This window comes from Pseudoliparis swirei, chromosome 7 (assembly GCF_029220125.1).
Source record: "Pseudoliparis swirei isolate HS2019 ecotype Mariana Trench chromosome 7, NWPU_hadal_v1, whole genome shotgun sequence".
NCBI classification, from domain to species: Eukaryota; Metazoa; Chordata; class Actinopteri; order Perciformes; family Liparidae; genus Pseudoliparis; species Pseudoliparis swirei.
Window position 1 is genome coordinate 23,073,427 of NC_079394.1, and position 11,858 is coordinate 23,085,284.

Below are 11,858 nucleotides of genomic sequence, written 5' to 3' on the forward strand. Positions count from 1 at the left end.
AACTTGTAAGGGGTAAATACTAGTTTGTGAAAGAACCAGAGAAACACAAATATTCGACGAAGCAAAATCCCGGACATTTTTGGAATCCCTGCCGGACACATTTTTTAGGTCTCAAAAAGAGGACATGTCCGGGGAAAAGAGGACGTCTGGTCACCCTAGGTAAGGCCATTGTGTTAAAGCTGCCGCATTCTAGGATAACAACGTATCAAACATGACAATGTGAAAGGAGTCGCTCGTATCTACTGCTCACTAAACTTTGTAGTTTATTTCAGCTCTTTGCATAGCTGGCCGGTTTGTTTCTGTAGCCTACAATTGTCTTGAGGGGAAACCAACTGTACCCTACTCGCGCAGCACCCGCCAGCAAGGCAGGCACAGGAAGCGGCTAGCTGGCAAACACAGTGCAGACACAGTTAGCAGCTAGCTGGTGAACACAGTGCAGACACAGTTAGCAGCTAGCTGGTGAACACAGTGCAGACACAGTTAGCAGCTAGCTGGTGAACACAGTGCAGACACAGTTAGCAGCTAGCTGGTGAACACAGTGCAGACACAGTTAGCAGCTAGCTGGCGAACACAGTGCAGACACAGTTAGCGGCTAGCTGGCGAACACAGTGCAGACACAGTTAGCGGCTAGCTGGTGAACACAGTGCAGACACAGTTAGCGGCTAGCTGGCGAACACAGTGCAGACACAGTTAGCGGCTAGCTGGTGAACACAGTGCAGACACGGGCTGTGTCTACTACCGCACACTTGAGCACTTCGAGCACTGACCTTCAGTGCTTAGGGCGCCACACTGACAAAACCAGCAGAATTCAGTACACTGAAAGTACCCGGATGGCGCACTGCAAACGGGCAAAAAATGCAGTGTAAAACGATGGACACTACTCGCCCTAAACGGACGCCATCTTGGCTACGTAGCGGAAGAGGAGGAGCCCTTTCGCCAGCTTTTCATTTTATTTCTAAAACAATGGCGGACGAGATGGCTACGGTGGCACAAGCGGTAGACCACGAAGCTACAGACTGTAAATGGGGTGGACCGTAAATTCCACATGGGGTGGAGAAAGGGGTAAACAAGGGACAAAAAGAGGGCAAGAAGTGCATTCATTTTGTCAGTTTAAGTTTCGCCGGTATCGCAAGCAGATTTGCGTACGTCACTCCCGGCTTAATTTCGGGGGTGCCGTGAACAGATTTGCGTCCGTCACTTCCGCCAAGTGGTTAACGTAAGTGTTCCATTTGATACAGCACTTATCAGCGACGCAGTGCACTACAGATGTCAGTGCACTGTATTGCAGTGTACTTCGTAAAGTGTCCGGTAGTAGACACAGCCACAGTTAGCAGCTAGCTGGTGAACACAGTGCAGACACAGTTAGCGGATAGCTGGTGAAGACAATGCAGCATTTCTCAGGAGTTGGTGGAGACCAAAAATAGAGCTAAAGGAGAGTAAATATTAAACTGTCTTTTTGCCAGAAGGCCGATTTTGGTGTGTTAGCTTGCTAATATTGGCTCATTAGCAGTGAACACAAAGTCCAGTTGAGGAGGATGGGAATGAGTTTTACAAATATTTCGGAAGTACTGGACACATTCTGCTCAGATGTTGGCGCTAACATTCGTTGTGGGTATGTCATGAGTAGGGCTGTCAGTAGTAGTAGAGTTTGATTTCAATTCAAACCAGATTTATTTTTAGTTAGAGAGTATGATGTACATTTTGTTTCATATTCCTCTCATTATCTACCAAGGATCTTCCTCATTGCCAGTGTTTTGTTAAATTTGTTTTGAAGTTAAAAAGAAAAAACATAAGTAACGTAAACTATTATTGACATGTTGTACTACCGTGTTGCTTCATTTCAAGTAAAAGAAGAAAAACATCAAAAACTGTCAATTTTCGAGTGCTGCCAAGAACTGAAAGTTAAATGTCATTAATCATGCTAAAAACTTTTGTTTAAGCTTTTATAAGATTGAAATACTAAGATAAATGTATTTTGGCTCTCCTTGTGTTGAAACTGCATTTAATGTCGATACATTGAGAACTTGTTGATTGCATTTTGTTAAATGGGGAAAACAGGTTTATATTCCTGATACCATGGTATCTTTTTGGTATTAATTCCAAAACTGAGGTACTGCAAAGGCAGCAATATCAAAATAATTAAAATACCTAGCCCTGCCATTATTATACCCTTAGCCTGTTGTAAAACTTTGTATTCATTAATTTCTTGTAAACTGTCTGACAAAATACCTAAAAAGAAACTTTACATTTGGACTGTCACAATTCTCCATGGCTCACTATAATAAAACTGATCCTTTCATCCACAGCAGATGGGGAATCTTTAGCATGTGTGCTTAAAGTAAAGATGTGTACCTTTTTGCTTTGTCGTGTTTACATTTTTTTTAAATAATGTTAAATTCTTCCCTGTTGCATTCCACGTCCGGTGATATTTAAGGTCATGTGTCTGTGTAGGAGGTTAGGCCTTTTATTGGTCGGTCCATGTGTGCTGGTGTTTGTCTGTAGTGATATGAAAGGCCTTCGGGGCCTGAGTAAACAGCCGCTCACACAGGCATCAAGGCGGAGCAGCATATGTCGCAACAGCTGCCCGCGTGCCGAGAGATTCACGGAGCTCTGTCGGGGTAAATACCGTAAAAGTTACCTGGATGTAATTACAGTTTTAAAAGCAAATTCTCCACCACTAATGGACTTTACTGTTTACAATGAGAGGACAAGATGATTGTTGTCTCTGCTGGTCAGGATATCTAGATCTGCCTGATTTAGAGGTGACTCATTGCCACTGTCTCATTGCCGCTGTTTCATTGCCACTCCACACTACAAAAAAGCTCATACAGCGTTTACCGGCAATAACGGTGTCAGGTTCTACTCCGTCAGCTATTAGCCGCGTTAGTGGCTTTAGCAACGTTAACAGGCTTTAGCCACGTTAACAGGTGTTAGCGCAGGAGCAACGCTCGCCTCTGGCCTCCGGATGCTGAGACACCCCCGTGTTCTGAGCCGGTCAATCACACTTGCATTAAATGGAATCGAACGCCTGCATTGAAATAGTCCTTTTTTCTGTTCTATATATATCGTGGGCACAAAAAAAGAGAGCAATTGCAGGTATCGTTTGACTGGAGAAGCTTTGCTACTACTTGGCACTGGGGTAGTTTGTTCGATATCCGATACCCAGCCCAAACAGACACCCATTTCTTCTTTAATTACATTTTGTTGGGAAAATAGCTATGGCTTTATTTGATGCTGACAGGTGAGAGAAGGCCGGAAATGAGCACCGAGGTAGACGGACATGCAATAAAGTTCTAAAGCCAGACACAAAGCAAGAATGTTGCGGTGTACTTTAGCCACTACAACCCATTTTGTCTGTAAAATATTATTTTATTGAAATATTGACACCTGTGCTTGCTTCTCTCTGAAACACAACAAAACAAAGGTTTGAGTTCATTTTTGTGACATTTGGAGTCTTAGCTCACTCGTGTATCTGAGATGCTGACGATTCGTACAAATTGCTGCCGCACCTTTCATCAGGCTAGACGGCTGCCTGCACCTAACCAAAACAGCCAAACTTTTCACAATTATTTTTATCAGATAGTTTCCTCTTTTGATGGAAGGCCAAAATGTGCAGATCAGATCACTTTGAACCTTGTAGAAATTACAGTGCAGTGGACTGTGCTAAAGGGTCAGCGGGATCAGTGCCTATTCGACATGATGGATGACTTTAATCTCACTGATTAAAGGAACACGCCCCCCTCCCACCACCTCCACCACCACAACGCTTCATTTAACATGTTAACCATTTAGCGTCATTCGGAAGAAGAGCTTTAAAGCACAACAGGAAAGGAAGTTTAAATTCCCCAGGGTTGCACATCGCTCTTTAATGAGAGAAGATGTTTTTTATTCCCCACAAACTGCATTAAAATAAAGTTTTGCATGCTTGTGAAACGAGGCAGTGTGTTGTTGTTGTTGCAACTGGAGTCTCTTAGCTGCAAAATCACTCTGGAAATAGTGGTTTATTTCTGTCTCTCTGCCATTATCTGCCAACTTGTACGGCCGTAATCGTGCATCACCGTGCCGTTCCAAACCCGGAGACACCGACTCAAATCCTGGACGGACCAAACTGAGGATAGTAAACCGGCAGACATGAGGAAGGAAATTAATCCTTAATCTTTTTCTTTTTTGGGGTTGTTTGCAAATAACTTATCACTTGCCATTATCGCTTCTCTAAAATCTCAGAGGAAGCAATTTGAATGGATAGTTCCTGCCAACTCATTTCCTGTACCCTGATACAGAGGGCTCGGTGCAGCCCTGCAGCAGCAATCCTTTGACCGTTTAGGAATTAAATATGTAAGAAATTCGGAGCAAAAATCTCATAACGTATTAAATAGGGCATTAGAAGTATTTGTTATATCATTGAAATGTAAATATATATTTTTTATTTTTAGAACTTATAGAAAAAGCATCTATTTGCACCAGACAGTTTATTTTCCAAACTAATACCTTAAGTGGCAAACTTATATTTCAAGTACAAATCCAGACAAAGTAAAAGTATTTTGGTGTGTTGGCTCATACACTTTTTTCATACCTGCTTACGATTACAACTGTACTTATGTATTAGGTATAGTAATGATGGATTTGTTTTTTCATTCTTTAAGACTTGTTAATCCTTTTTTATGACTTTTTTTCTCCGTTAAGATCGTTTTTACAGTCACGTTTCCGAGCTCTCGTGTCCGTTGAAATGAGAAAACTGTGAAACGTGTAAAAGTCTGCAGACTTTACTTCGGTCAACCGGACTTTTAATACCATTATGTATGTCCCTTAATTGGAGTGTTGCGGCGATAACTCTGGTTTAATTGAGCCCAGTGCAGCACATCTGGTTTAAGCGCGCAGATGTTGGCCAAGACTAAAGGGATGGAAGATTCGACCCCCCCCCCCCCCACCTCTGTTAGTGTTTAGGATGAAAACATTTTTTTATGAATACAGTTGATGAGTTTTTAAAGAGGCCTTTTCCTCCTAGAAGACTTCTAAATAATACACATTATGACGGACATTGAAAGACAAGATTGCCGCATTATTCCCACCGATATGAAAACAAATAAAAGAAAAATGAACAAGGCCTCGCTCGAGCGGTGTCGCCCCCCGTTTCATATTACAGTTGCGCTTAAAAGGTCACTTGAAACAATGACGACACTAGTGTTTCGGGGATTTTTTGCTACGCCGTACACAGTGCCTGGAGGGGAAGGCAGGAGAAGGACTCCTCAAGGTATTGAGTTCCCCTGCATCCATCATTTTCGACGAGTCGGGACCTTGGAGTCGCGCCAGCAGCGTCGGCACTAGCCAGCCGTAACTGACATTGAGTGCATTGTTTGCAGCGGGAAGCTCACGGCTGTGGCCTAAAGGTACATTCCTGAGATCAGAATGCCGTTTGAACACACAAACAGCCTTTGTGCCCTTGCTTCTGCCCCTCCAACACCCCCAACACCCCCCGACTCCCTCATCCACATCAGGCCTCAAGAGCTAAACTGCCTCCTCTCGCTCGTGTGTCAACATGTGGGCTATCATTTTACTCTCTCTCTCTTTCACATACACACACACACACACTCATGTGTCAATTTGATGATGAGGTCCAGGCAGATATCGTTTTTAAGCAATTGGAAAATTGTTCTCAAACAAACATGTCATTCAGATTAGTAGTATACGTTTTGAATGGTCAGAAATACTAAAATACACATTTGAGGCTGCTTGAAGAAGAGCTGTATATAGTTTTTCACTTTCCTCTTCAGCAACTTGGACTGTGATTTGGTTTTCGTACATGGTTTTTAGTCCATTAAAGTTAATTGGAACATTTTGAACTCCTAAAAATGTCCTATTCAGCACCTATTTATTGCTAAAACCATCTTATGCCTAAAAATCAAAAGTCCAGGTTTTTTAAAGTATCAATTATACACAATAAAAGCTCTTTTAACACTGTAACTGTTGATTCCTCTGGGCCCACTTACACGTTCTGGGGACTTATTTCCAGTTGAGGAAAGAAAAAAATATATAGACGCAAACACTCTTGGAGTCCACTGACAATCACAGGTTGATGGTGATATGATATAAAGGAGGTTGAAGTGAGTCAGGTTTAACTGATATTAGGAGGACTACTCTGGATACATTTAATATTTGACACTGTTATGTAGCGTTATTATGAGTCATCCTCAATGAGTGGAGGGTAAGTTATCAGTGAGGATGCTGCGCAGATCGTTACCAATGCAGGCGTTGAATTCAATTCATTATCGTCTCATCAGATGGACATTACAGCATATAAAGTTGAGTCTTTGGGGCCCAATGTGGCGTTACCGTGACAACACCGAGATGTCATTTTATTTTACTACACGATTTGACATCTTCCAGGCTCTTTTTGCCTTTCAAACGAGAGGCGTTTATCAAATCATCCACTTGTTTTTTGTCCTAACAGCTAGATGAAACTTAAACATATGACCAAGGAAAATGTAGACAACTGTTATGTTTACATTTGTAAATAAGGCTCATGCCGCGATCAAATATATGTATCTACAGACTTAAGTATATCAAATATGTGCGGAGACAATTATCATCAATATATCTGATTTAAAAAAACATGTGTGTTTCCTCCTCATCACATACAGTTGGGGTGTGATGGGACTTCATTAAACTCTGTTTACAAAACCTTCCCACTGATACATCCTCCCCCCTCACCGTGTGTGTGTCTCAAGACCCTCTTCCGCCCACCCTCAACTCCCGCCCACCGCTACGTAGGAAAAACCCACAACAAGTGGCCAACCAATGAGGAGCCCCGCGCTAATGTGCAGAGAAGGGGTGGAGAATAGGGGCGCGGAAGGAGGGAGGGGGAGCCGCGGGACTGAAAGACAAACTGCTCAAAGGCGAGAGAGAGTAGAGGACCACTCCGCGATTTACACGGGTTGTTGTTTATTTTACCCACCGTGCGCTATTTTGTTTTGCGCTCCCGGTGCGCACGAGGACTTCTAAATGATCCAGCGCGGTCCTCCAAGAGGGGGCTCTTGGGTCTCGGACCGTCTTTTCCTTTCGGTCGGGGGGCGGTTGAGAACTGCGACAGCAGAGAGGACTCCAGATCCCGAGGGCAGCTTGTGGCACTGAAATCCCTGCGATGGAGTGATCCCCCCACTGCAGGAACTTTGCTGAACTTGGTGGAGAACTTTTCCTTCTGTATCTATTTTTGTTTGATTTTTGTGTGCGTGTACTCCGTGAGGAGTTTCTATTTGACCCCCCACCCCACCCCACCCATCACCACCCACCGGTACGATCATATATGGATAGCGAAAGGTTTCTTGCTCAGGAATCCGGCTCATATGGATCACCGCTGACGGCTTTTATGGAGCCTGGATTACACTGCGCAGTGGCAGCCCGTTGAACGCCCCCCCACCCCCCTCACACACACACACACACGCACACACACACACACACACACACACACACACACACACACACACACACACACACACACACACCACCGGCTCCGGAAAGTTATTATTTGTTGTTGTTGCCACACATGACACTGTGGTGAGTTGCGCCCGTTTCTCCTCACCGCTGCCAGAACAATGGCGAGCTCCGGCGCAGCGGCCCGGAGCGCCCGCCGCGCCGCGCTGCTGCTCCTCCTCGGCTGTCTCGCCGCGGCCTCGCCGCCCCACGGCCGGCGGCTTATCTGCTGGCAGGCCATCATGAACTGCCATGCCGAGTCCGAGTGCAACTACGCGTACGAGCACTACACGCGCGCATGCGGACCCGTGCTCAACGGCGAGCGCAGGAAGTGCCCGAGCCACTGCATCTCGTCGCTCGTGCAACTCAACCTGACCCGGAACGGTCCGGCTCTGGAGGACTGCAGCTGCGCCCATGACCAGATATGCACGGCCACCAAGCGGGCCATTGAGCCCTGTCTGCCGCGCACCACCAGCACAGGCTGCACGGAGGCGCGGCGGCAGTGCGAGCGCGACGGTCCGTGCAGTTCCGCGATGCACGACTACCTGAAGCACTGCGGGAAGCTGTTCAGCGGCGCGATCTGCACCAACGCGTGCCGCGGCGTGATCGCGAACATGCGTAAGATCCCCAAAGGCCAGCAGCTGGACGCGTGCATGTGCGACGGCACGGAGCGGGCCATCTGCGAGTTCGTGAAGAGCAGCATGAAGGCGCTGTGCTTCGACTCGCCCGCCGCGCGGGGCCGCGAGGAGGTGGAGGATGATGGGGGCAGTGGCTCGGACTACGTCCGGAACATGCACTACGACGAGGACCTAGATGATCTGGACGACCTGGAGGACCCGGATGAGCCGGACAGCGGAGCCTCTCCTCCGGCGACCCGCTGCGCTTTGACCCTGCTGGCATCCATGTTGGCTCTAGTTGCTCTCATTTAATAATTAATGGGCTAGTAATCGAACCCCGACTCTTAAAAAAATAAATTCTGGTCCGGATCAAGACAAAGACTTGTGTCACCTTTTGACCCCGGTGCGAGTGCTGGAAGATCAAGACCCTCGAGAAGGAAGAGGGGGATGTGTTTTTACTTGGATGAATAGATTTTGGAGACTCTGAAGGATATCAAATCAGGAGATGTTCTATGCAAACGAGGACAGAGAGACATATTCCAGGCTGCTCCTTCATCCAGACTGTCTCCTAAATTTGTCTCCATGGAGACACAGTTGGGCTTGTTTTTGTGACAACCATCAATCAGCTGTGCACTGCCAATCCTTTATATATATATATATATATATAAATATATATATAACATATGAACTATTTTTCTATGACGCCCGTTGCTGTGTTGTTTGGGGGCAGCAGTCTACTCTGATTTACAAGTATTTAATGCTGGACTCCTGTGAACTGTACGCAATTGTAAATAGAGTTTAAAAGTGAAACAGTAATTTATTACATGCCACCGAGAGTTACATCCAAATGACCACCGTGTGAATAACAGAGCGAGTATTCCAGCTTTAACGGGAACGTTACCGTGACTGTAATCTCTTCAAAGATAATGTGCATTGTGTATATATATATATGTGTATAGCCTATATAGATTTCTTCCGCCCCCCCTTCCCCTCCCAGAGAATCCTCTATGTTTTCAGGCTGTGAGCTGATTTATTCACTGTGTATAGCCTAGAGAAAGACACGTCTAAATCCACTGTATGGTTTGCCTTAACAATATACTTTTTATAGGAGGCATAAAGGAAACTTGAAGGTATCATTCTCGCCTACTGAGTGTGTTTTGTTTGTTTGTTTTTTGTTTGTGTGCTTTGCCGCATCGCATTAGTTTTCAGGCGGTGTTCTAAATTGGGTAGAAAGAATATAAGGATAAGTATAAGGAACAATATTTTTTGTAAGAAATCAGGTATATATCAAAAGAGTCCCGTGTTTATGCTCTGAAATGTTCTCCTGTGACGTTCTGGAGCAACTTGCTTTAAGCAAACTAAAGATCTAATTAGGTTGATTCAGGTTAGATGTGTGTGAAAATTGAAGGGTGAAAAGCAGCTGATTGTGGTACGTGAGTGGGTGAACGATGTGCTCATAGTTTTGCTCCTACACATTGATGATGTTCACCCACCCAGTTAATACGATGTACGATATTGTACTTGTAGGAGAAATTGGTCTCGGACTCAAAATGATGTGACACACATCCTCCAACAGCTGCCTCCATATGGTGGTTAATATATAAAAAGGAACGGACAAACAGAGCCTTGCACACGCTGTATATTCACGATATCGTGATCCGGATATTGTAATATGTCGCGAGCGTTGTTTTCCTGCTTCTAAAGGTAACCTGATGTCCTTTTCCTAAACTCTCTTAACAGTTCTATTATTTGCCGTTTTCATCCACATTGCTGATGTCTGATAATCACAAATCTCAACGTGTAAATATCTTCTTAAAAGCCGCCAACTTGACAATATATCGCCGATGCCTTTGGTTGTAAATCTGGTGATATGTTTTACTATATCCACATACATGTGGATATATGTATATATATGTATATATATTTATATATATATATATAAATACTGACACTTGCACATACAATTTATAAAATGTACTTATTTAAAGGGAATACTGGCTTGTTTGTACACAAAAATGCAAGCCGGCTTCCTCCGTTGACTGAAGGCCTAATGACCTGCTACATCTTGATTTAGCTGGCCGTTGTCAAAAGCAACTGGCACCATAAATCAACAGAACACACCCCCTTCCCCTTTCGACCCCCCCCCCCCCCCCATCTCCTCCTCCTCCTCCTCCCCCTGCACCAACACCCCTTGCACTCAGGTATCCGAATTTACAGTCTATGGCTGTTTTTATTTTTTCATCACATACTGTACAAATATTCTAAATTATTTCAAGAGTTTTGGTTATTTCTCAGGATCTTTTTAGTTTTTTGTTAAAGTTTCTTAAATTAAAATAAGTTTGATAATCACATTTTACTCACTGATGCAAAACTAGTAGTGATGACAGATTTCTGACCTGAGAGCAGCTTCAGTTGTTTAACTATTACAGTTATTTCATGTAATTAGCTGCAATTAGGTGCTGCTATGTGTGCATTTATTTAGGTTTCTATTCACATAACCATTCATGCAGCAATAAATCTTTTAGCATCGAGTTGTTATAGCTTTCACGAGATGCTGATCGTGTCTTTGGAGGGGGGGGGGGCTTTTTGAAATGGACTATCTGCTGCAAAATGTTTCATTAAAGGGACATGGAGTGTGTGTGTGTGTGTGTGTGGGGTGGGGGGGACGTGGACGAGGGCCCTCCAGCTGAATGGACGGAGAAGAAGTCGAGTGGCACCTTTGTCATGGAGATGTTAAGCACATAATAGTTGGGTTGCACAATGGAGGGGCACTTCATTCTTTCTGGCTGGCCTGACACCTCTGGAGAGCCGAGCGGCGGGGAAGCATGTGGGAACGATCTGCCGCCTCCGGGTCTCAGCTGCAATAAAAGAAGAAGAAGAAGAAGAAGAAGAAGAAGAAGAAGAAGAAGAAGAAGAAGAAGAAGAAGCAGAAGAAGAAGAAGAAGTGGCGTGAACATGAAGGGCTCCCTTTTAACACCTCCTGTGTTTATGTTAAATTAACTTTTCTACAATTGTTTTGTTAATTTCAAGAAATATATTTTTTTAATTCCACCGGTTAAAGGAAAGCTCTCTTCAAAAAACGTTAAACATTGCAATACAATAAGTACTCTCTATTGCTGTGTATGTAATAACAAAAAAATGCCCCAAATCTTCTAAATACGCGTGGCTCTGAAATAAAGCGTTGGTGTGCCGGTCCGGCTGTGTGAAGCCTTCCAGCAGGAGAACAGCTTTGCAGCCCAGCCGCTCCTCCACCTCCTCCTCCTCCTCCTCCTCTTTCTTCTGCCGCTTGCATTTCTTCAGGCTCTTCCAGAACTCAGGAAAAAGCGCAGCGTGCGTTGATTAGGCCGTAATAATGCGCGGGTGTGAATGGATGAATGAGGTGCAAAAGAAAAAAAAAAATCCCATAAATTGAAAATGTTGCACAATGAGAGCACATTTTTTGGCGGCGTTAACGCTCACATGGAAAACGTTAAGGAATAAAGAACATTTTTGCCTTTCGTCATAGTATGATTTTGTTATTGGAATTAATTTCAAAAGGCCAATGAAACGCTTTTTGTTGTTGCTAACAGCCTCCCTTCTTCCACTTACACAGAGGAGCGTGGCTGTGTGTGTGTGTGTGTGTGTGTCGTGGCCCTGGGTTTGATTTACACACCGTAGCTGTTTGTGTTCCGGCCCTCTGAGCGTGTGTACGGTATCTCTGCCATCGACTTCGCCTCAGCAAGCTCGGTTCACTGCTCAAGCCCTTGTTCCCTTCCCCCCCTGCTCCCCCCCTCC

At 44.6% G+C, this 11,858-nt stretch overlaps 1 protein-coding gene across 1 annotated transcript; it reads left to right on the forward strand.

The window, feature by feature from the left end:
- The first annotated feature begins 6,900 nt into the window (after nt 1–6,900).
- gas1a (growth arrest-specific 1a) lies at nt 6,901–9,217 on the forward strand. Its single transcript, XM_056418837.1, has one exon. It carries the CDS (start codon nt 7,590–7,592, stop codon nt 8,394–8,396), a length of 807 nt encoding a protein of 268 aa, XP_056274812.1. The 5' UTR covers nt 6,901–7,589; the 3' UTR covers nt 8,397–9,217.
- The last annotated feature ends 2,641 nt before the right edge of the window (nt 9,218–11,858 follow it).

What these genes read in the sequence shown, in the direction of transcription:
- gas1a (XM_056418837.1), top strand. Translation starts at nt 7,590, where the DNA reads ATGGCGAGCTCCGGCGCAGCGGCCCGGAGCGCCCGCCGCGCCGCGCTG.